General features: G+C 34.7%; 1 protein-coding gene across 9 annotated transcripts in view; it reads right to left on the reverse strand.

Annotated features, from left to right (window-relative positions):
• LOC124954691 (paired box protein Pax-6-like) overlaps positions 1–22,500 on the reverse strand; it is a 108,576-nt gene that overhangs the window by 72,597 nt on the left and 13,479 nt on the right. For 4 of the 9 annotated variants that reach the window (XR_007102622.1, XM_047508029.1, XM_047508038.1 and 1 more), the window contains exons 1-2: positions 19,039–19,103; positions 11,411–11,535 (exon numbers count right to left, since the gene is read on the reverse strand). Coding sequence is in view for 8 of the 9 variants with exons in the window: in XM_047508029.1 (XP_047363985.1) it covers positions 11,411–11,423 (13 nt within the window). In the remaining variant the exon portion in view is untranslated. Of the gene's footprint in view, positions 1–11,410; positions 11,536–12,565; positions 13,200–14,478; positions 15,162–15,208; positions 17,088–19,038; positions 19,104–19,364; positions 20,282–22,500 lie in introns of those variants that run through there. The other 5 variants (XM_047508013.1, XM_047507992.1, XM_047507982.1 and 2 more) reach the window with 5 other exon arrangements.

The following is a 22,500-nucleotide window of genomic DNA, read 5'->3' on the forward strand; positions in this document are numbered from 1 at the left end:
GCGAATAATATTGATATAATAAATAGAAAAAAAAAAAACTCTTCGTGCGTTTTCGCGATCTCTTCAATTAATTTCAATTGCATTATTTTTTTTCTTATTTTTTTTTTTTTTTTTTTTTTTTTTCTAGAAAATTTCAGGATAGAATTTTGTTTGAACGGATTTTACGTTCCGACGGAAAGTGCAATTGTACCACTTAATTTGCGAGAATATTAGATGATAAAAAAAAAAAAAAAAAAAAAAAAAAGAAGAAGAAAAAAGAACAGAAAAAGAAAAAGGCTAGAAGAATAAAAAAGATCAAACGAACGAACTCATGTGATATATCTTAGATTTTTATAATGTACTCTAATCTCCAATGTTAAAATATAAAATAATTTTATCTTAAGCAATTCTACGTTAACGCTTAACCAAAAAATTATAATGTGCTCGTTGTTAAATAAAATTTTATCCTCGTAGAATCGTTTCTCCTTTTTTTCCTTTTTCTATCTTTCTTATTTTTCTTATTTTTCTTTTCTTTTATCCTTTATCCTTTTCTTTTTCGTCTTTTATTATTTTTCTTTTATCTTTTTCCTTTTCATTTTTCATTTCATTCTATTTCAAAGCTCTTTTTTACTCCTTATGAAAGAGAGAGACAGAAAGAGAGAGAGAGAGAGAGAAAGAGAGAGAGGGAAAAACGATGTCATCGTCGGCGACATCGTGAAATGTCATTGACGACGAGTACGTCGTTTGTAACATGGAAAACGTATATTTGGAAGATTGCCATAGAGAGTAAAGCTTCGAATCGACGTAGTTTAACATTACTTTGCCTTTTGCGATTATTTTTCATAAGGTTTAATGTTTATATGAAATTTGTAATTCCTCGAAATATGTTATTTTCGTATATACCACTTGAGCATGTGTTATTTAAAACAATTACGCATATATTATAAAATTATACACACATATATATATATATATATATATATATATATATATATATATATATATATACATAAAACATTAAATATGTTATCTGGAAATAACATATGCATCATTGACATTTAAACGGAATAACATTATTTAATACGATTGTAAAAATAATATTTGTTTGTTGAAAAATTTACACGAATGATTTAATTTAACGTCGAGAAAACGGATATACGAGATAATCGCATTATTGATAATAATTTTTATGGGCAATGGAGTTTCGTAATGTCGACTTGTGTATATATTTATTCTACTTATCTACTTATAAAAAAAAAAAAAAAAAAAAAAAAAAAAAAAAAAAAAAAAAAAAAAAGAGAAAAATATAGATTTGAAAATATATAGAAGCTATTCTCCGTGTGGATACATCCAATTGCACTTCGTCTTGCGATTTCTCCGTTCAACTATCACCGTTAAATCAACGAAACGATCGGAACGTTATCGACCAAAGAAAATCCATGAAACTCCCATAACGGTAGTTTCTAGCGGTGACAATGGTGCGAAGGAGGGTGATCCCAAGCACTTCGCTTCTATCTCGTTAATGAGCATTCGCTTTATTACGTTCTCGATAAGTAGAACTTTTTCGTTTACGACCTTTCAACCCAAATAAATCTTTGACTTTCGAAAAAAAAAAAAAAAAAGAAAAGACAAAGAAAAAAAGAATGAAAGAAGAACTATCTTCATATTTTTATGCGAACGAGAGAAAAAGAATGAGAAAAAAGAAAAAAAAAAAACAAGAAAAAAGAAAATGAAGAATACGAAACGAAACAAAAGTTTTCTTTTTTCTTTTTCTTTTTTCTTTATTTTTTTTTTTTTTTAATATTACACAATTAAATATCAACTTCGTTATATATTCTTATCACATTTTATATATATATATATATATATATATATATATATATACTCATACATATAATCATACTATAATTGTCTTTAATTTAACATAGAAAAAGAGATTTAAAAAGAAAAAGAAGAAGAAGAAGAAGAAGAAGAAGAAGAAGAAGAAGAAGAAGAAGAATATAAAAGAAGGCAGAAAAATTGTAAGAAATATTCTTGAATATTCCCCGTTGTCTGAAGCCGTTCTCCTTTCATTTTTCCACTCGGACTTCCTCCTCGATCCTTTTTCTCTTTCGCGTTAGTACCGAAGTATCTCAAGAGACGAGAACGTGGACTGGAGGAGGGTTTTTACGGCTATCTATCGAGCCATTTCGTACGTGTGCTGGATACGCGTTGGATATTTTCTGCTCTTCCTTGCATCGTGTCTTCTCTCTCCCTTAAACTCCCTCAACCTCCCCCTCACTCTCTCTCTCTCTCTCTCTATCTATCTATCTATCTATCTATCTCTTTGCGTTGGACTTCGAATTCCTTGGACCAACCCCCCTTCTCTCCTCATTCCCAACCCCATTCCCATTGCCGTCCTCCTAACCTCCCTTCTCCCCGTCCTCCTCACCCTTTTCTCCTGACGGTGGCCCAAGCCACCCGCCTAAAATGTGCCAGCCAACCGTTTCTGTTTGAAGAGGGAATTTTACAGTCGAATACACTTGATGCAAGACGTACAGTCCCCGTTCGACTATCTTCGAGAAGGAAGGAAGGGAGGAAGGAAGGAAGGAAGGAACGATGGAACGATGAGAACGATGAAACGATGGAACGATGAAATGAACGAAGATAGAAACGAAGGAAGGAAGGAAGGAAGGAAGGAAGAAAGGAAGGAAGGAAGGAAGGAAGGAAGGATCTTCCATATATCCGTAAAGGTCCTCTTTTCGATAGTAACTTTCAACTAAAGGGAAAGGGCTTCGACCTTGAGTGACATCGGCCAGAGAGTCGTCGTCGACTTGACCGAGTAAATAAAAACTCTACTCTTTGAACTTTGCGAACAGCCATCGAGAACTTTTTTTCTCTTTCTCTTTTCCTCCTTTTTTGTTTTTTGTTGTTTTTTTTTTTTTTTACTTCTTTTTTTGTCTTCTCCCTTATTTTCTTCTTCGACTTGTTTCTTTCTTGCTTTCTTCTCTTTTTCTTTTTCTTTGTTTTTTTCTTTTTTTTTTCTTTTATTACTTCCTTTTCTTCCTTTCCTCCTTTCCCTTATTTTTTCATTTTCTTTTTCTTCTTCTTTTTCCTTTTTTATTTTTGCCTTTCTTTTTCTTTTTTTCTTTTCTCTTCTTTTTTTCTTTTTTCCTTTTTCTTTTTTAATCGATCCGACTTTAACGCACGACAAATTTCTAAATGGTAATTTAATTTTTCTTTCCTTTCAATTTTTCTCCCCTTTTTTTTCCTTCTTACATCTTCATGTCCTCGCATCTTTTCACTCTTTTTGAATTGATTTTCACACAATGTGAATATAATGACAATATTAATATCGTCGTAATACATGACAATGGTAATAAATAGAAATAAATTTATAACTTAACTCGTTTAACATCGAAGAGATAAATTCTTTGATGATTTTATTCGTTCTCGTATCACGCGTTTATCTTGAAATAATGTTTTAGTTTATTCGAAGATGAGAACAAATGTTTATAAATTTTTCTTACTACACCTATCAATTTCGTTTTCATCGATGAGAACAAAGTGAAAAAGGACTGACAATTAAAGATACCTCGAGGTATCACGAGAAAAAGAAGAGTGAGAACAAGAGAAAGAATGAGTGAGAAATACAGAGAAAAAGAGAGAGAGAGAGAGAGAGAGAGAGAGAGATCAAGCTACGGAAGGAACGTCGAGGAGCTAATTACAATTTCTCTGCGAGAAGGTTCCTCCTCGTCATCGAGATCCCCCGAGGTGCCAAACGAAACGAGCGTTTCCGCTTGGGAGCATCAACGGAAAGAGCGGAAGAGAGAGAGAGAGAGGGAGAGAGAGAGAGAGAGATAGAACGAGAGAAGGGGTGAAAACGATGAAACAGAGGGTTAAGAAGAAATAGAGAGGGTAAAAACACTTGGAAACAAACAACAAAAGCATCCGCGAACTGCACAAACGTATCTTCTCTTCTGTCGCAGCTGTTGAAAGAGATGAAGAAGAAATATGAAATAAGATGAAACGAAAACAAACTGAAAAAGGACATAAAAAGAACAACGAAAAATAGAAGAAGAAGAAGAAGAAGAAGAAGAAGAAACAAGAAAAAAGAGGAGGAGGAGGAGGAGGAGGAATAGGAGGAAGAGGAGGAGGAGGAAGAGAAACGAGAAAAGGAAAAAAGAAATCTAAAAAAAAGAGAGAGAGAAAAAATGGGAAAGAAAAAAAAAACTAGATAAGAAGCGGTAAAGGAGAAAAAGGTTACCCCCTCGAGCCTTCAAAGTAAAATTTCTTAGGAGTTTTTCCCTCCCACAAAATTTTCTTCTTTCTTTGGGAAAGAAAGAGAGAAAGAGAGGCTGCTTCGACGGACGAAAAAAAAGTAGATGGTAAAAACGAGAGAGAGAGAGAGAGAGAGAGAGAGAGAGACGACGGTGGCATTTTTGTCGGTTACGAATTAATTGAATAAGAGTCGCCGTGCTGTCGGGGATGCTGCGGGTAAGAGTCAAAGTAAGGGTGGTGGGATCAAAAAGAAGGGTTCCTGTCTGTTTTGCACGAGACGTAACGAAAACGCCTTCTCGTCGTCGTTTTAAAGAGCCACCACCATCACCATCACCACCACCACCACCACCACCAACATTACTACTACTACTACTACTACTACTACTACCATAGAGTACCAGCAACAACAGCAGCATCTAATACTACCACCATCACTGGTACCACCTACTACCACCTATCATCTTCTTCGTCGTATCTCTCCCTTTTCGCATTCTTTTACAATACTACCTACTCTTTCCTCCATTCCTTGTATCTCTCTTTTCTTTTGGTACGCAGGAACATACGTGAGTACTTACTTATGTACGTAGGTATGTACGAGAAACGACGAGTACGTATATTCAGGATAGACTTGAGTAAGGGTGACTAAAGGCAGAAAGAGAAAGATAGATAGATAGTGAGTGAGTGAGAGGGTAGAAAGAGAAGGATAAGGAAGAAGGATGAGGAGGGTGAAGAAACGCTTGGGGGTTGCCATCTACTCGGAATTCAGAAACGATCAATGCTCCAGGAACCCAGCAGCACCAGCACACTACTATACCCTTTACCCCTTCTCCTTTATCTATCTATCTATCTATCTATCTATCTATCTCACGTTTGGTGCGAAAGAGAGAAAAAGAAAGATGGTGATAGAGAGAAAGAGAAAGAAGAATAAGAATAAGACGAAGAAGCAACGACAGCAGCAGCAGCAGCAGCAGCAGCAGCAGCAGTAGCACAGCCAAACCTTTTCTTATTCTTATTTCGTCCTTCGTCTTCCTGAACTCCCAGTTCTACCCTATCTCATCCCACCTCATCCCTTTTCTCCACCCTCTTTTCCCACCCTTTCTCTTTCTCCTTTTTCTTCGTTCGTCTTCTCTTACTCTTTTCTCAGCCAGGCACGCCATCATCCCTTACGAGTAAAAGCAGCACCACAGGGGGGGTGGCTTGATTCGTCGGCGTAGACGTCGTGCTGACAGCCGACTCTCTTTCGTGGTAAAACGGAGGTCGAACGATTTGCCAAACTTCCGGGAGACACTTTTCTTTTTCTTTCTTTCTCTTTCTTCCTCTCTCTCTCTCTCTCTCTCTCTCTCTCTCTCTCTCTCTCTCTTTTTCTTTCTCTTTCTCTTTCTCTTTCTCTCCCTTTCTCACTTTCTTGCTCTCACACTCGGTCTCTTTTTATCTCTTTCTACAACCCCATCGGAATAAAGAATGAAGTCACGTGATCGAAACTGAGAAAAATATACCTACCTATCTATCTATCTATCTATCTATCTATCTATCTAACAAACGATCGAAACAATCGTCTGATATAAATTTACGAGCATCAAGATAAACATAATAAATTTAATTTATATTTTATACAACGATTCTTTATAATGCTTTTGTGTAATTAGGATGTCTTACGTTTATCTTTTTTTTTGTTTTTTTTTTTTTTCTTTTTTTTTTCCTTTCTTTTTTTCATGATAGTTATAAAAATTTTTATTTTACTTTACTTTATTTTATTATACAGAACACTAATTTATCGTGATTAATTTATACATACGTCTAATATATCTCGAAAGATTTGAATATGTTCGTCAATAGTAGAGATAAGTTAGCGTTAAGATGTTATTTTATTTTATTTCTCTTTTTTTTTTCTTTCTTTTTTTCTTTTTTTTTCTTTTTTATCCTCACTAATTTATCACAGTTAATTTATATCACAGTTAATATATAGTCAAGCGTACATCGACTTGTCGAAAGATTTAAACGGGTTTTTCTTTTTTCTTTTTTCTTTAATTAAAAATGATACCCTGCGTAATTAAAATTGCATCGACATAAATTTAAATATCATGTCATAGTTAAATAAATAAATAAATAAATAAATATATATATATATATTCATAATTAATGGATTCAACTAACAATCGAGTTAAAAAAAAAAAAAAAAAAAAAACAAAAAAAAGGAAAGAAAGAAAGAAAGAAACAAAAAAAAAGAAGGAATTATCGAAACGATTTTTGTAGGATCAATGAAGAAAAAACAAAGGAGAAAGTAATTGTTGCTTCGATTTGATACTCGAAAAGAAATTAAAATCAAATCTATTCTCTGTGGGGGAAAATAATTCGTTTATCCTACTTAAGGGACCGATTAAAGAAAAAGATGGAGATATAGATAGATAGATAGATAGATAGATAGATAGATAGATAGATAGATAGATAGATAGAGACAGGAAACGGAAACACGATTTGTACGTACGATCGATCAAAACCCTCATCGTCTCGTTTGCTGGCATCGCGGCTCGGCCGACGGTCTATCGAGGCGATTCGATGAGCTAACGCCAACTTAACGCTACACACCCCACTGAGCTGCACTCGGTCAGATAACTCGTGGATTTTCGATCGTAGTACGCGGCTCCAGGTCGGATCTAGGTCGTTTACTCACTTGTGGATTCTTCGACGTTCCCAACCTCAATCCTTCCCGATTCCTTACCAACGATCCTATTCTTACGTAAATGCCAGTGACACTTTTCATTTTTTTTTTTTTTTTGACCAAAAAAAGACAAAAAGAGTAAAGAGAGAGAGAGAGAGAGAGAGAGAGAGAGAGAGAGACTTTGAAAATTCGCCTAAATTCGTACAATTTAAGAGGACTGTGTCGATTATTATTTCATCGATATTACGATATGAATTAACGTCTTCTATGTTCCGAATGAAATTATCCATATTTACTTTGTAACTCCTCCTCTCTTTCTTTCTCTCTCCAAGACCTCCCTTCGTAACCCCTCGTAACCCATTCTTTTCTCCTCCCCCCACTCCACCCATCCACGCTCAACTTTCGTTTGGACAAATACACTTAACTTCGTTCGATTTACTGCGAACGATTCTACGTTGATTAATTATTTTTTTGTTTTTGTTTTTGTTTTTTTTTTTTTTTTTTTTTTTTTTTTTTCTTTAATCGATACAACGAACGAGTGTGAAAACGTCTTTATTAAAAATCGTTTAAATGCCGTTGAATATTATCCTCGAACGATTTATAAAGGTCACCGGGATGATTTACATAAAAAGCTCGATCGAGTAATTGAAAGAAAGATGGACGGAAAGATAGAAAGGAAAACAAAAAGAGAAAGGGAAGAAAGAGAGGAAAGTGTAAAAAAAGAAAAAAAAAAAAGGAAAGAGAAGAGAAGAGAAGAGAAGAAAAAAAATCTGCGAAATCTGAATCCGCGATTAAAATTTTCCTTTCAATTTTATTGACCTTTTAAAAATCGATTAACCGATTAAAGAATTAATAATAGACAAGATTCGATTAATTGATATGTAAGTTAACGTGATTAGATAAGGTAGAAACGAACTTTTTTGTACATATTATATACGGGAATGAATGGGCTTTTGATTGCCCTTAATTCCATCCAAGATAACCACCCATACACACACACACCCTTAACTCCATTAAAGTTGTTTATATCGTATAAAGGATTAACCAATTGTCCCAATATTATTCTTACGTGAATTTATGGATTGGTATTGAAGAGAAAACAGGAAATTGGTATTCATGGGAGAGAGAAAGAGAGAATAGATAGATAGATAGAGAGAGAGAGAGAGAAAGAGAGAGAGAGAAAGAGAGAGAAAGAGTGAGAGAGAAAGAGAACTTTAAAGAGATAAAAAGGGCGAGTGTTGGAAGGCGCGAGAGAATGGAAATCAATACGTGAAGTGAGCAACCAGTTTCAAGCAGGAGCTGCCGGCTTTAGAAAGCCCTGAGACGTCGTCTGCTCATCCTCTTTGGACCCTGCGTTAAGAGAGCTTGAACGGGGGTGAGTGAGAAAGATAGAGAGAGACAGAGACAGAGAGACAGACAGAGAGAGAGAGAGAGAGAGAGAGAGAGTGAGAAAGAGATAGATAGTGAGAAGAGCAGAGACAGGAGAGAAGAGAAGTTCCATTCAGGACTAATGGGGTTAAACGCCTTAGCCATCAACCGAACGTCTCCCTCTTGATTCTTGGACGTTCCGATTCGACTCCACTAAGATTCCAAGTACTCCCTTCTCTTCCTCTTCCTCCTACTCTTTCTCCTCCTTCTCCTTCATCTCCTCATCTTCCTCATTCTCCTTCTCCTTCTCCTCCTCCTCCTCCTCCTCCTCCTTCTGTTCATTCTATCCTAAGAATTCTGCAGGTGATACAATTCTTTTTATTTATCGAATTCGATATAATCGAAATCGAAATCGAAATCCTGTACGTAATCGAAACATCGAAACATCAAAAGTATTGTCTCCAGTTAAGATTTTCAAATTTGACTCGTTGATTAAATAAGTAAATTTTCTTTCCCCGTTTTAATTTGTTACCGATACATTCAATTCGAAAAATTGTCATATCAGTATTAGGATCATTCGAACCTTTCTTTATAATATTTGTCAAATATTTTCATACTTGATCGTTATATTTGATCCTATTTGAAATCGATTTTCAAACATTCTATTCTTTTTTTTTTTCTTTTTTATACTTTTGATAATTCGTTTACGTAAATCGATTGATTTCTCCATCACGAAGGATATAGATTATCTAATCGACGAGTAATTTTAAGATCTGATTTAAATTTACAAGACGTGAAAAAAAAACTCCAGTAATAAAAATAATAATCGATTGTCATGTCATCTTTAAACGGAGTACTAATTGTTCGTTCAATAATTTTTCTTTAATTTTTTATTGTTTACACTTCGAGAATATCTATTTATTAGTTGGTAGATCGATAGTACGTATGCGTAGTATGTAAAATAAATCGATGCAAAAAGAAAAAGAAAAAGAGAGAAAAAAAAAAAAAGAAAAAGAACAAGTCAAACGCATGAGATTCTTATTCGAAAAACTTCCGACAATGTCTACTTTCAAATTTTTCAATGACATCACCTATCCAACCAAAATTTCTACGTAACACTATATATAGTATAAAATCGTAGAAAGATAACTCGTAGGAATTGTAGATCACTTTGGACTCGTTTAGTTTCGTTTAGTTTACTTTAGTTTCATTCAGTTCCGTTCCGTTTCGTTTCGTTTCATGTCAAGGTCAAGACTAGAGTTCAAAAAGCTCAGAGCGCAGAAGTTGTAAGAATTTTCTTTGTGATATTTTTTTCTTTCCTTTTCTCTCTCTTTTTTTTCCTTTTTCTTTTTTTTTATCGAAGTTGAAAAACGTAATATCGAAATTCTGAAATCGTTTGGTAAAGAAAAAAGAAAAGGAAAAAGAAGAAGAGAAGACATTTTTAGCAACGTATTAGCCATTGACATTCCGCCTTAGCCATTGGACAAAAGACGTTAACTTTTATGCTTTCTTACGTTCCTTGAATCTCTCTCTCTCTCTCTCTCTCTCTTTCTCTTTTCGATCCTTTCCTTTTCCCTAAGTGAATTTTATCATAATCGTTCGCGCGATGGTCCGTTCTAATCGAATGTCGAATTGAAAATGACGTATGTACTATATGTAAGTATACTCTCTGTTCTACTCGCTTAGGGATAACGTGTGCTTATTCGATAAGGGAAACTAAAAAAGAAAAAAAAAAAAAAGCGATATTTTTCTTTCCAATCGTATGAAACTTATGTACGCGCACGTTCACTTCTTCTTATCTCGTTTCTACTTACGGAATCGATATTGACACAAGTTTTGAAGATGCGGATTATATAAAACTTAACATGTATATATATATATATACAGCGTTTCGTGACATCATTTATAAAATCTTCTTTTTCTTATACGTATATATGTCTATATCTATACATACACAATATATACATATAGTGGGCCCAAAAGTTTGTAATTGTATTAAAAGTCTCTTGGATTATTTAAAAAAAAAAAAATTAATAACTCTCTGTCTCTGTCTCTGTCTCTCTCTCTCTCTCTCTCTCTCTCTCTCTTTCTCGTAAATGTTTTCAATCTAATTTTTTGATCACATTGTTTTTTGATCACAAATTATAAGCCGATAGAAATTTCTCGAAAGATGTGTAATTGATTATTAAAATCGAATAAAAATTTTTGCACCGAATTCACCCCATTAGACATAAGTATTTGTATTAAGTATAATAACCGATGTGTCTTCGATATAAAAATTAATCGTTTATTCTTACGATTCATGAAAGATTTCACGAATAATTTTGACAAATTTATTCGTTCCTATATTCGGTCAATTTTTTCGTAACAGACGTTTTGAGATTGAAACGTCGTATACTAATTGTATATAATTATTTACACTTAATAATCATTATACTCATTATAAACATATCTTCATAGAGATATTATAAAAAATTATAAAAAATAATCTTTGTAAGAAGTATTTCGTTTGTTTTCGAAATTTTTTGACGGTCAATTGCCGACATTAATTTGTCGTAACATTGGATTACGATATTTATCCTTCTTAACCCTTTAAATCCATTAAAATTTGTAACCTTTAAAGTACTTCATAAATTTTTCAGATATCATTTAAAAATACCACGAAAAGTATGAGCGATCTTTGAATTCATCATTGTGATCAAAATATTTCTCTTAAAAATGACAAATATTTTTACGTTCTATCCCATTATTATTTTATTTTATATCCTCGCAAAATCTACGTATTTTTATTATGAAAGAAATAAAATAAAATGTCATCCCTTATAAGTAAATATACATAAAGATTGAGCCAAAAGTTTCGTGATAGTATTGAAAATCTTTTAGATTATTTTTCAAAAAAAAGTTAATTATTTCTTCTCATAGATGCTTTTTTAGGCTAACTTTTTAATATCAAATTGTAAAACTGTTAAATTAAATTGAATTATATTTAAAAATATAGAATCTAATATATATGTTGATTGAAGGTATATATATATATTTTATTTTTTTCTTTTTTTTTTTTTTTGGAAAACTCACAAAGCTCTCTATAGTCGTTTCTATAGATAATAAAAGGTATTATTGTCAATTAAATATTTAATAACTCACCTTTGTGTGCCATATCGTCAGCGGTGACGGAGGCGAGGAGGCCGGTGGCGCCCGGCCATGGAGCGACCGCAGCGCCGAGCTGCTGCGAAGGCAGAATCTTCGGGCCTTTGGCACGCTACAGGTCACTGAAAAATTTTTCGATTAATTAATAATTAAATATCTTTTTATACTGGTATTCGACATATTTTTTTTCTTTTTTTTTTTTTTTTTCTTTATTCGAACTTCCTCGAAAAAAATCACGTATCGTTCTACCAACGCGGAATATTTTTCTTTTCATTTTTATCTATATTATTTATTTATCTACGTATATAATGTATATATATATATATATACATGCGCGTGTATGTATGTATATATATTGTTTTGTACTGATACGTATCTCTTATATATTTTTTACTCGCATAATCGCACCTGTGTAAATGATAAATACGTTTGACGTTTCGTCGATACGTCGTCTCATGCGAAAACACTGCTTGAAATGTTGGCACATACTAAAATAATAATTTCTCATATCAGCTAATTACTTACTTACTTACTTACTTATTTACTCACTTACGTATCTAATGCATGCACGGCCGAAAAAATTCTCGCAGTAGTTTTAAAAGATCGATTAAATTATTCTTTATCGAGACATTTCAAGGTTGGCTTTGTAATCGGTCTTATAGTTTCACTATTGCGAGTGTAAGGATTAGTTAAAGAAAAAAAAAAAAAAAAGAAAAGAAAGAGAAAGGAAAAAAAATTAAAAAGAAAGAAGAAAGACAAATATCTCGAAGAAGATTATTTGATCTTTAAAATCTTTTAAGAACTTATGGCCTATTTCGAAACTTTTAACCCACCCCTATATATCTATACACTTTTCTATTATTCTATTACTACGTAGATGCATATATATATATATATATATATATGTATATGTATGTATGTATCTTATATATGTAAATATGTAAATATGTAAATATGTAAATAAAACAGAGTACACGTTCAAAGATGATCCTCTGTACGAAAAGAGTCGACGTTTACCCTCTTAAAACTCGATTCGTCCGATGAAATAATACGAGCACGTAGGATTCTCTTACTGAACGGGATTGATAGGGGAAGAGTGGGGATTGAGCTGGGGATGAACGTAACATTGACGATATGAAGTATCGTAATTACCTCGTTTCGTACACGTTGAAGATGTTAACTACTCGCAAAAGTAACACCCTTCAAATTCTTCATCGTTTGCAGCGTGAAAGCGCGAGAAAAACAGGAGTAAGAGAGAATTATAAAGAGAAAAAGAAAGAAAAAGAGAAAAGGAAAGAGAGAGAGAGAGAGAGAGAGAGAGAGGAAAAAAGAAGAGGAAAGAGGAAATACGTTGGTGAAGGATCGGAGGGAGTAGAAGTGAGGCTAAGTGCGATAATTAGTGTTCCGAGGGGTTCCGTTGGTTATCATCGTGATGCATACGAGAGATATCTCAGGAAAGGGAGAGAGAGTAAGAGAGAAAGAGAGGGAGAGAGAAATAAAATTACAGGGTGGCCCAAAAGTTTTTAGATCATGCGAAAAAAGATCTTAGGTGATATTTAAAAATCAATTTTACACTTTCTCGAGAAATTTTTTAGTCTAATTTTTTTTTTCTTCGTATCGTTCTTTTTTCTTTTTTTTTTTTTTTTTTTTCGTAAAAACAACTTACGGCACAGCAAACCATGAAAAGTTTCGAGAAAAGAAACTATTGATTGATTTTTGAGAAATTCACGTACAACAAATTTTCGGATCGTTTCTCCATAGGAAAAAATCTGTCGAATAGTTAAATAAAATTTCTCTCTCTCTCTCTCTCTCTCTCTCTCTCTCTCTCTCTCTCTCTTTCTGTCTCTGTGTGTGTGTTTCTTTCTGAATCTTTATGAGAAATGTTCATGTAAATCATTCAATCTCGTTACAATGAAATCATTCGTATTAATGTAAATTATTTTATAAGGATCCTAGAAGTATTAAAGAATCAATAATTGGACTGATTAAGAAGCGTGAAATCTATTATCATTTTTATACGAATGAAACCTATATAGCGTAACACTCACCATTGATGTTATCTATAGATATAGGAGTTATTTGTATATACCTAAATCTCTGATACAAAGATGAAAAACAAAAGTAAAGGAAAGAAAAAGAAAGAAAGAAAGAAAGAAAGAAAGAAAGAAAGAAAGAGGAGATGACATTTGAACGTGAAAGAAAAAGAAAAGTTAAGTTAGAGAAAGAAAGGGACAGAGATAAATAGAGAAAGAAAGAGATATAAAGACTACTTTTCTTCTTTTTTTCTTTTTTTTTTTTTTTTTTTTTTTTTTTTTTTTTGATAAAGCCCTTATGTAAAAGCAATTCAGAATAGAGTAATGAACTAATTAGGACGTAATAAATCCTGAAATCGTTATTGTTCGTTCGCGTGTCGGTTTACACGATCCATAGCAGAGGGAACGATGTCAATGGGAAGAGAACAGATTCGTGAAACGAAACGAAAGGAAACGAAATGAAACGCGAACGTAACGAGTAAAGGTTGAACGTCATCGCAAAACGAAACACACATCGGCGTATGTACATACATAGATACATATATACATACATACATACATACATACATACATATATTCGAAAGAATTGAAAGACCTTTTCAAAGAAATCAAATGGCAATCTGCGCAATGTGCGGATTTATGATTTAGCGCCGTAGCAAATTTTAAAAGCGATTTATTATCAAAGGACTCGATTATTTTCCGGACGTTTCAACTACGGCTACGAGAATGTATCGAGGTATAGATATACGTAAATAAAAGGAGTAGAAGGAGGTGGAGAAGGGAATGGAGGAAATGAGGAGAGAGTAGGGGGAGGGGGGGTGGGTAGGGGGTTGGGAGGAAAAGACAGAGATAAACGTAGTAGTCATGACATAACGTTTGAAAGAAGAGCACGAAGTTATGAAGAAAAAAGGAGAAAAAGATATTGAAAGAAAGGAAAGGAAAGGAAAGTAAAGGAAAGAGAGAGAGAGAGAGAGAGAGAGAGAAAAAAAAAAGAAAATAAAAAGAGAGCAGAGAAATGGAAAAAAATGTTACCAGCTGTTCTGTTACACCAACGACGGCACATAATCGGATCTGAAGAATTATGAGAAAAGAAAAGCGAGAAAGCATGTTTCACTCTGTAAATTGTTTGCAATGCTTTTTTTTCTTTTTCTTTTTCTTTCTTCTTTTTTTTCTTTTCTTTTTTTTCTTGCTTTTTTTTTGCAAACAAATCTCTCTCTCTCTCTCTCTCTCTCTCTCTCTCTCTCGTCTCGCATACACACACGTTCTTTTTCTTGTTTTTCTCAATTTTTTTCCTCCCTTTCTTTCTTCCTCGTTCCTTTTTTTCCCCCGTACTATTAATGCTTACGTATTACCTATATGTCTCTCAACGTATAAACGACGTTATATCTCTTTTATTTCTTCTTTTTTTTTTTTTTATTTTATTTTTCTAAAAATAGAATTCTCTACGTTCTAGAAAAAGAGAGAAATAAAGAGAAAGAGAGTATGTGTGTGTGTGTGTGAGAGAGAGAGAAAGAGAGAGAGAGAGAGAGAGAGAGAGAGAGAATATCTTCGGTATAGAAGATAACACTAGTGTAAAAAGATAGGCTGGATGCTGGAGAACATAACACGGAGAAAGAGAGAGAGAGAGAGTAAGAGAGAGAAGGAGAGGTAGATCTATGCAGGAAGAGAGATAGATGGATAGATGGATAGATAGATAGAGAGAGAGAGAGAGAGAGAGAGAGAGAGAGTACATCGCGCTCGCATATTGTGCAGAGAGGATTACCTTGGATTATGCCCGACTGAGCGCAAACAGGATCTCACCGGCTTGTGTTTACAAGACGCCAAGCTGTCGATTTAGTAAACTCGAACTGAACTCTATCTCCGTGGTGTAAAGAGCCGATTCGAATCGGATCGCGATTAATACCAGAGACCGTCTTCCGTCTATAAATTTAAAGCTCATATCAATATCGTTAAGAAATAATATTTGTTATACTAAGAAACGAATTGAGATTTTTCGATGAAATACCATTTACGATGATGTCATTTGAACGATATCAAACCTCATGACAAATATCTATCTATTATTATGATTAGTCTAATCAATAATCAGTCAAACTCGATAGACGAACAGACGAACGGATGGATGGATGGATAGATAGATGGATAGATGGATAGATAGATAGATGGATAGATAGATAGATAGATAGACAGATAGATAGATAAATAGATAGATAGATAGATCGATCGATCGATCGATGGATGGATGGACGAATGAATAGATCACGATTGAAATATCTGCGGCAAGGTAAATATTTTTCTTTTTTTTTTCATTTTTTCTTTTTTTTTTTTTGTTTTTTTTATCTTTTTTCTTTTTTATCTATCATACCTTATCGTTTTAAATAGATAATTATAACATTCGATCGACATTATTCGTCGCCGCAATTTTTTGTTTTTCTCTCTTTTTTGTTTATGAAAAAGAAAAAAGAAAAAAAAAGAAAAAAGTATAAATAGGTGTACATTCGCGAATTTGACATTTCTCCCTCTCTCTCTCTCTCTCTCTCTCTCTCTATCTCTTTATTTCTTTTCCTTTCACTGTCTCTCTTTCTTAAGTATCCGGACAAAATAATAATATCTTTCGAACAATCCCATGGGGTACGTAGCCCTGCTACATATATATATATATATACTACATATCCCTCTCCTTTCGTCTCACTCCTAGCTCATACGACAACGTGTCCCGAACGCGAACGGTGACAACGCGTGAATAAGCGCGAAACAACGTCGGCATGGGTATTATACAACCGGATGGTAATAGGTTCCATATCCAAGAGCTGCCGGCACATTATGCTTTACATTTCCGGCCGAAACACTGTTAATGGCACTGGCACCGGCAGTACCTACCTACCAACACCATCACTTTGTATCACCATCGTCACCATCGTGTACCACTACTACATCTACACCAAGCACACCACCAATGAATATTCCCGTCAACGTTTCTGACACCGTCAAAATCCATACCGCCCTCTTCCCCACCCCTTCGTGCCATGGTGTATGTATCTCTATCTATGTATATACGTGTCTGCGTCTGTGCGTGCATGCGTGCGTCTACATATATGTGTAATGTGTGTGTGTGTGTGTGTGTGTCTATGTACGTTCAAACTCGCGGGCATTAATTGCTTGCACTGCGGCATACGCATTGACTTCTATACGCCATTATGTTACCCGTGAACACACGTCTATAATATCCGTCCATTGATTGATAATAATAACATAGAAATGAATGAAATAGAGAGAGAGAGAGAGAGAGAGAGAGAGAGAGAGAGAGAGAGAAAGAAAGAGAGACAGGTAAGAGAATTTTGCTTGCTTGACATTATTGAAATCATTATCTACGATTAAAATTTTAATGAATAAACATCGGTTTGTCGATATTAAGTACTTAAAAAAAAAAAAAAAAGAAAGGCAAAGAAAGGAAAGAAAAAATAATAGACAAATAAATAAAAAAAAAAAAGATAAGATTATTCATATAGGGTGTATTTAAAAGAACAATATAATTCTTTATTTCCACGTGTCTCGTTCACCGATAAACGGATCAAATATCTATTAAATTCTTTCTCTCTCTCTCTCTCTCTCTTTCTTTTTTTCTTTTACTCTCCCTCTCTCTCTCTCTCTATATATATATATATATATATATATATATATATATATATATATATATATATACTCAAATGAGCTTATAAAAAGTAGTATGTCATTGGGAACTAGTAGGTATCTACTAGGAACGTCAAATTATCTTACTTAGAGTCGAGAACGAGCAATCGATCGACCGTTTACACTGTTTAAGCGAGTGGAACCAACTGCAAGAAGTGACGACACCACCATATGCAACTTAATTGTCTACAGACGATACCTAAAGTCATCCCACCTTGAGTTTCATGCTTTTCGAAAAGATTAGGTATATAAATGTGTGTCTTTTAAACAAATGGATATATATATATATATATATATATCTTTTAAATAAATAACAAATGTATATTGAACGATATCTTTTTTACGAATTAAACGACAAACAAACAAACAAACGAAAAAAGGAAAAGAAAAATAAATTAAGCACGTCGAATATTAAAAATTCTATTTGAAATCTTCGCGATTATTTTATCGCTAATTTCAAAGTAGCTATCGAAGAGACAAATCGAAGAACTGATTTATTATCTATTTAACTAAAATTTTTAACGTTAAAATTGCATGCATTTATTTTGTATATATATATATATATATATATATATATATGTATGTATGTATGTATGTGTATATATATATATATATATCCGTACGCGTTAAAGAACAATTAAATTATCAATAGAAATTGAAATGGGATCGAATTGCACCCTATAACGATTTTCAAAAGCTACCGCTTTCATTTTCGTATCGAGTACCGATCGACGAGATGCTTTTTCATCTCGAAAGCCACGAAAAGAACCCCTCTCTTACTTCATCTCTTTCTCTCACTCTCTCTCTCTCTCTCTCTGATTCTCTCTTGACGTAGAAAGGTTCGTTCACAATGCTTAGCGTCGAATACGTCACTGCGGGGTGTCCGCACTTGTGTCGCTTTTGCCATTCTCTCTTTTTCTCTCTCTCTCTCTTTCTCTCTTTCTCTCTCTCTCTCTCTCTCTCTCTCTCTCTTTTTCTCTTTCTTTATTTACTCAATCTAATTCGCTTTACGGATTTGCCAGGGCAAATTCATCGTTCATTCGTCTATTAATTAAACCATAATACCAGAACGTACGAATGATCGAGAGAAAAAGAGACATACAAAAAGGACTAATTTAAATAACATTTATATTTTTTATGAAATATTATTGACTACTCGTACGATAATTATTTTATCGATACTCTAATAAATTTCAATTACGATTTGATTATACCACCTCGGCTTTTTTTCTTTCATTCTTTTATTTTCCTTCGAGAACGATAATAGATATCGACCTTGTTTTTCTAAGTGACGTAATTATTAAATTTATATACCATGAAATCTAACGTTATCGAACGAATAATCTGAATCCGTTTATTCCCCTTATCTATTTGTCGTTATAATATAACGAAAAAAAAAAAAAAAGAGAAAAAAAAAGAAAAGAAAAAAGAAACCACACATACGCATGCTCGATACGCAAATATTTACATATTATTATCGCGTTAAATTCAAATCTTTACGAAACTTCATCGAAACACACAGTTATCTAATACTTTGTATTATTTCCATTTAACATATACTCTGCGAAATATATATATATATATATATATATATATATATATATATATATCTGTTTAAAATTTTATATATGCACATACACACGTTGTTATCGATAATCAATTTAAAAGTAGAAATCTTATCTAAGGTGAAGAGAAACTTAGTAGTGTCGCGGGAGTGGTAAGGAAGAATGAAAGAAAATAATTAACAAAAAAAGAAGAAAAAAAAAAAAAAAGAAAAAGAAAGAAAAATAGAAAAACGTAACGCTCGTGAAAACTGAAAGAGTGGAATAGTGTGAAACCTCAAAACCACAGAGCAAGTATATTCGCGGAAGAGATCAAAGCATAAAGCACGTGATCACGTACCAAGATATCACTCTCTCTCTCTCTCTCTCTCTCTTTCTCTCCTTTGGTTTCTCTGTTTCTCTTTCCTTCTCTTCTCTCGTTCGATCTTTCTCGTTCTCTCTTTCTCTCTCTGTCTCTTTCTTTCTTTCTTTCTCGTACAGTGTCTCTCTCGTTCACTTTTTCTTTCTTCTTTCTGCCGACGGCCGACGGTGTCCTTTTCTTCTTCTTCTTCTTCTTCTTCTTCTCCTTCTTCTTCTCCTTCTTCTTCTCTAGATATTCCTCTTTCGAGTTGTCAAGTAAAACGACTCCTTATATGTAATTAGGTATCCCTGAACAGATATATTTACCTTCCCTTCTTCGTTATCTCCCTAATTATATTATTCTTCTTACACGATGATCTACGATGATCTACGATGATCTATCTATCCTTTGCCAAGCGTTTTGTCACAGTATCTTCTTTTATACAGTATACACACGCGATTACACTGATTATTATTAATTACTTCGCAGTCGTAATCGGACCTTTGAGAGTAAATGTCGATCACGAGAATGTCAATGGTAATGACGAACGAAACAAAAACAAAATTTACGCGCACAATCGTCGATTTATCTATCAAATCAATCTTTCTCTCTCTCTCTCTCTCTCTCTCTTTCTCTTTTTCTCTCTCTTTCTCAATCTTTCTCTCTCTCTCTCTTTTTATTTCTGTTTATTTATTTTCCCACGAAAGATAGATCTCAATAAAGATATAAGCTGATCGTTTACACGCTCGATCTCCTTCTTTTCCGCCCCTTTTTTCTAAACTTCAAGTTTGTTACCCCTCAGAGAATAGAGAATAAGTATAATCCAAAACAGAAACCCTCTTTTTCTCTGGTTCTCTTTCTCTTTCTCTTTCTCTTTCTCACTCTCTCTCTCTCTTTCTCTCTCTCTCTCTCTCTCTCTCTCTCTCTCTCTCTTTCTCCCGTTCGTTAGTTCGAAAAGTTCCGGAAAGGATCGTAACGCGACGGAGGATCCGCACGATAGGAACGCACGTGTCCTTCTGATCGAGTCACCTTATTTTCGCGTTTAAATAAGTGAAGTAAAAATGTCGGTAATATGGAAGGACGTGAAGTTGTTAAGTTTCGTAGAGAGAATATACAAGAGAGAAAAGTTAACGCAGACTCTGACTTCTATATATCTATTTCTATCTCTAACTCTCTCTTTCTCTCTCTCTCTCTCTCTCTCTCTCTCTCTATTCCTCTATTTCTCTATCTCTCTCTTTCTCTATCTATCTCTCTCTCTCTTTCTCTCTATCTCTCTCTCACACACACTCTCTCTTTCTCTCTCTCTCTCTCTCTCTCTCTCTCTTTCTCTTTCTCTGTATCTATCTCCTGCGTTCTTTCTCTCTTGTTCTTTTGGAACCCCGTGCGCGTTACTCGCCGTGCGCTCTCCTCGCCGTGAGGAAATATTATTAGGCAAAGTACACGCACGGACTGGCACGGTGCGACTTGGCGAACTCTCGTTGGGTCGTGGCTAACAGCTAGAGCCGCGGCTACATCGCTTAACCTCGACCAATAAGAAACTCCCTGGGTTACCCCCACTAGATGCGGTTAGATACCCTTGGTGGGGGATACTGCCTCCGCTTCGTGACATCATCGATTCTGAATGGTGGAGATGCTCGACCGTGCGGAAGGCACATCGGAGGGCGCGTGCTGTGCACGACTCGCGCATGCGCATTAATATGACGCGCGCGACTCTTCTCTTATTCTCTCTTTCTCTCTTTCACTCTCTCTTTCTCTCTCTCTCTCTCTCTCTCTCACTCTCTGTTATCGTAATAGTACACATACACGTGCGCACAATACACATGCGCACAACACACATATACATACACATTGGATATTCATATATTAATGTACGAATACGTACTCACGGATATATATATATGTATATATATGCGTGTTACCATATATACATATTATCACTATCACATAATTCTGTCTTTCTCTGTGTGTGTGTGTGTGTTGTGTCTCTATGTGCTCTCGCCGTCGCCGCCACCATCACCACTACCACTATCATTACCATCACTACCGTCAACATCACCACCGCCACCACCGTTGCCACCGCCGTCACTGCCGCCGCCGCCGACGTCGCCGCCGCCGCCACCACCACCGCCGCCGCCGCCGCTGCCGCCACCGCCACCGCCGCCGAACGAAAAAGGCTACCCACGCTGTGAATTCGCGCCAGACGCGACTCGGCCGTCCGGCCGATCGCCGAACACAGATAACGGTGTAATACTTCGCATCGATTCCTTTTCGGTTCTCTACGGGCTCATTCGAAAACCGTATATCTTAAATTCGTTCTCTTATTACTATTTATCTATCTACTTTTATCTTCCTCTTACTTATTCTCTCTCTCTCTCTCTCTCTCTCTCTCTCTCTCTCTCGCTCATGACTTTAAATACTTATTTGCAATATTTGTTTATTTTTTTTATAAATAAAATCATTCGATCCATCGTATTTTCAATTATTCTACACGTAAAATAATCTTTTATTCGTTATTCGTTGATCTCTAAAAATGGAGGTTTATATGTAAAAGAGAAAGAGAGAAAGAGAGAGAGGGAGAGAGAGAGAGAGAGATAGAGAGAGATATAAAAGAAGGAAGAAAGAAAGAAAGAAAGAATACAAGGAAGGAAAAGAATCGTGTCGTCACGTATACAGGTTTATAAATATATCAAGCGGTCCGTGGGTTTGCCATGTTAATTCGCGTGTCCCACGAGATTCGACGGGAAAAGCTAAAAGTGGTAGGTAGGTAGGTAGGTAAGTTAGGCAAGATATCCACCTACCTACCTACCTACCTACCTACCTATCTATCTATCTACCTGCCCGCTGCCGGATTAAAAAAAAAAAAGAAGAAAAAAGGAGGGTAAAAAAACGGAAAGAAAAAAATCGAAGTTTCGAGTGGTCCGATCATTTCTTTTCTTCTTTTTTCTATTTGTTCATTTTCTTTTTCCTTTTTCTTTTTTCTTCCTCCTCCTCCTCCTCTTCTTCTTCTTCTTCTTCCTCTTCTTCCTCCTTTTCTACGTTCATACGTCCAAAATATTAAATCGTATATCAGATAGGATAACTTGATTCGTATCAAATGGTCGATCGTTTTAATTATCCTTTTTTTCTTTTTTTTTTTTTTTCTTTTTTAAACTATCGTTAATACGGTATTAAGTTAGATAGCATGGATTGGACCTTGAAAAAAAGGGAAAAAATCAAACAAAAAAAAAAAGAAAAGAAAAGAAAAGAAAAAAAAAAGAAAATATGGTTAAAGAGGGGAAGATATACATGGTGGGTGGTTGATGGGCGGATGGATGGATGGATGGATGGATGGATGGATGGATGAATGGGTGGTTGGTTGGTTGGATGGTTGGTTCGTTGGTTTGTTGGGTTGAAAGCGCTGAGGAATTTTCGTCAACGCTTTCGAAAGGCGCCCGACGTGCGTCGGCCTCGTAGGATATTAAA

This window comes from Vespa velutina, chromosome 1 (genome assembly GCF_912470025.1).
Source record: "Vespa velutina chromosome 1, iVesVel2.1, whole genome shotgun sequence".
Classification (NCBI taxonomy): Eukaryota; Metazoa; Arthropoda; class Insecta; order Hymenoptera; family Vespidae; genus Vespa; species Vespa velutina.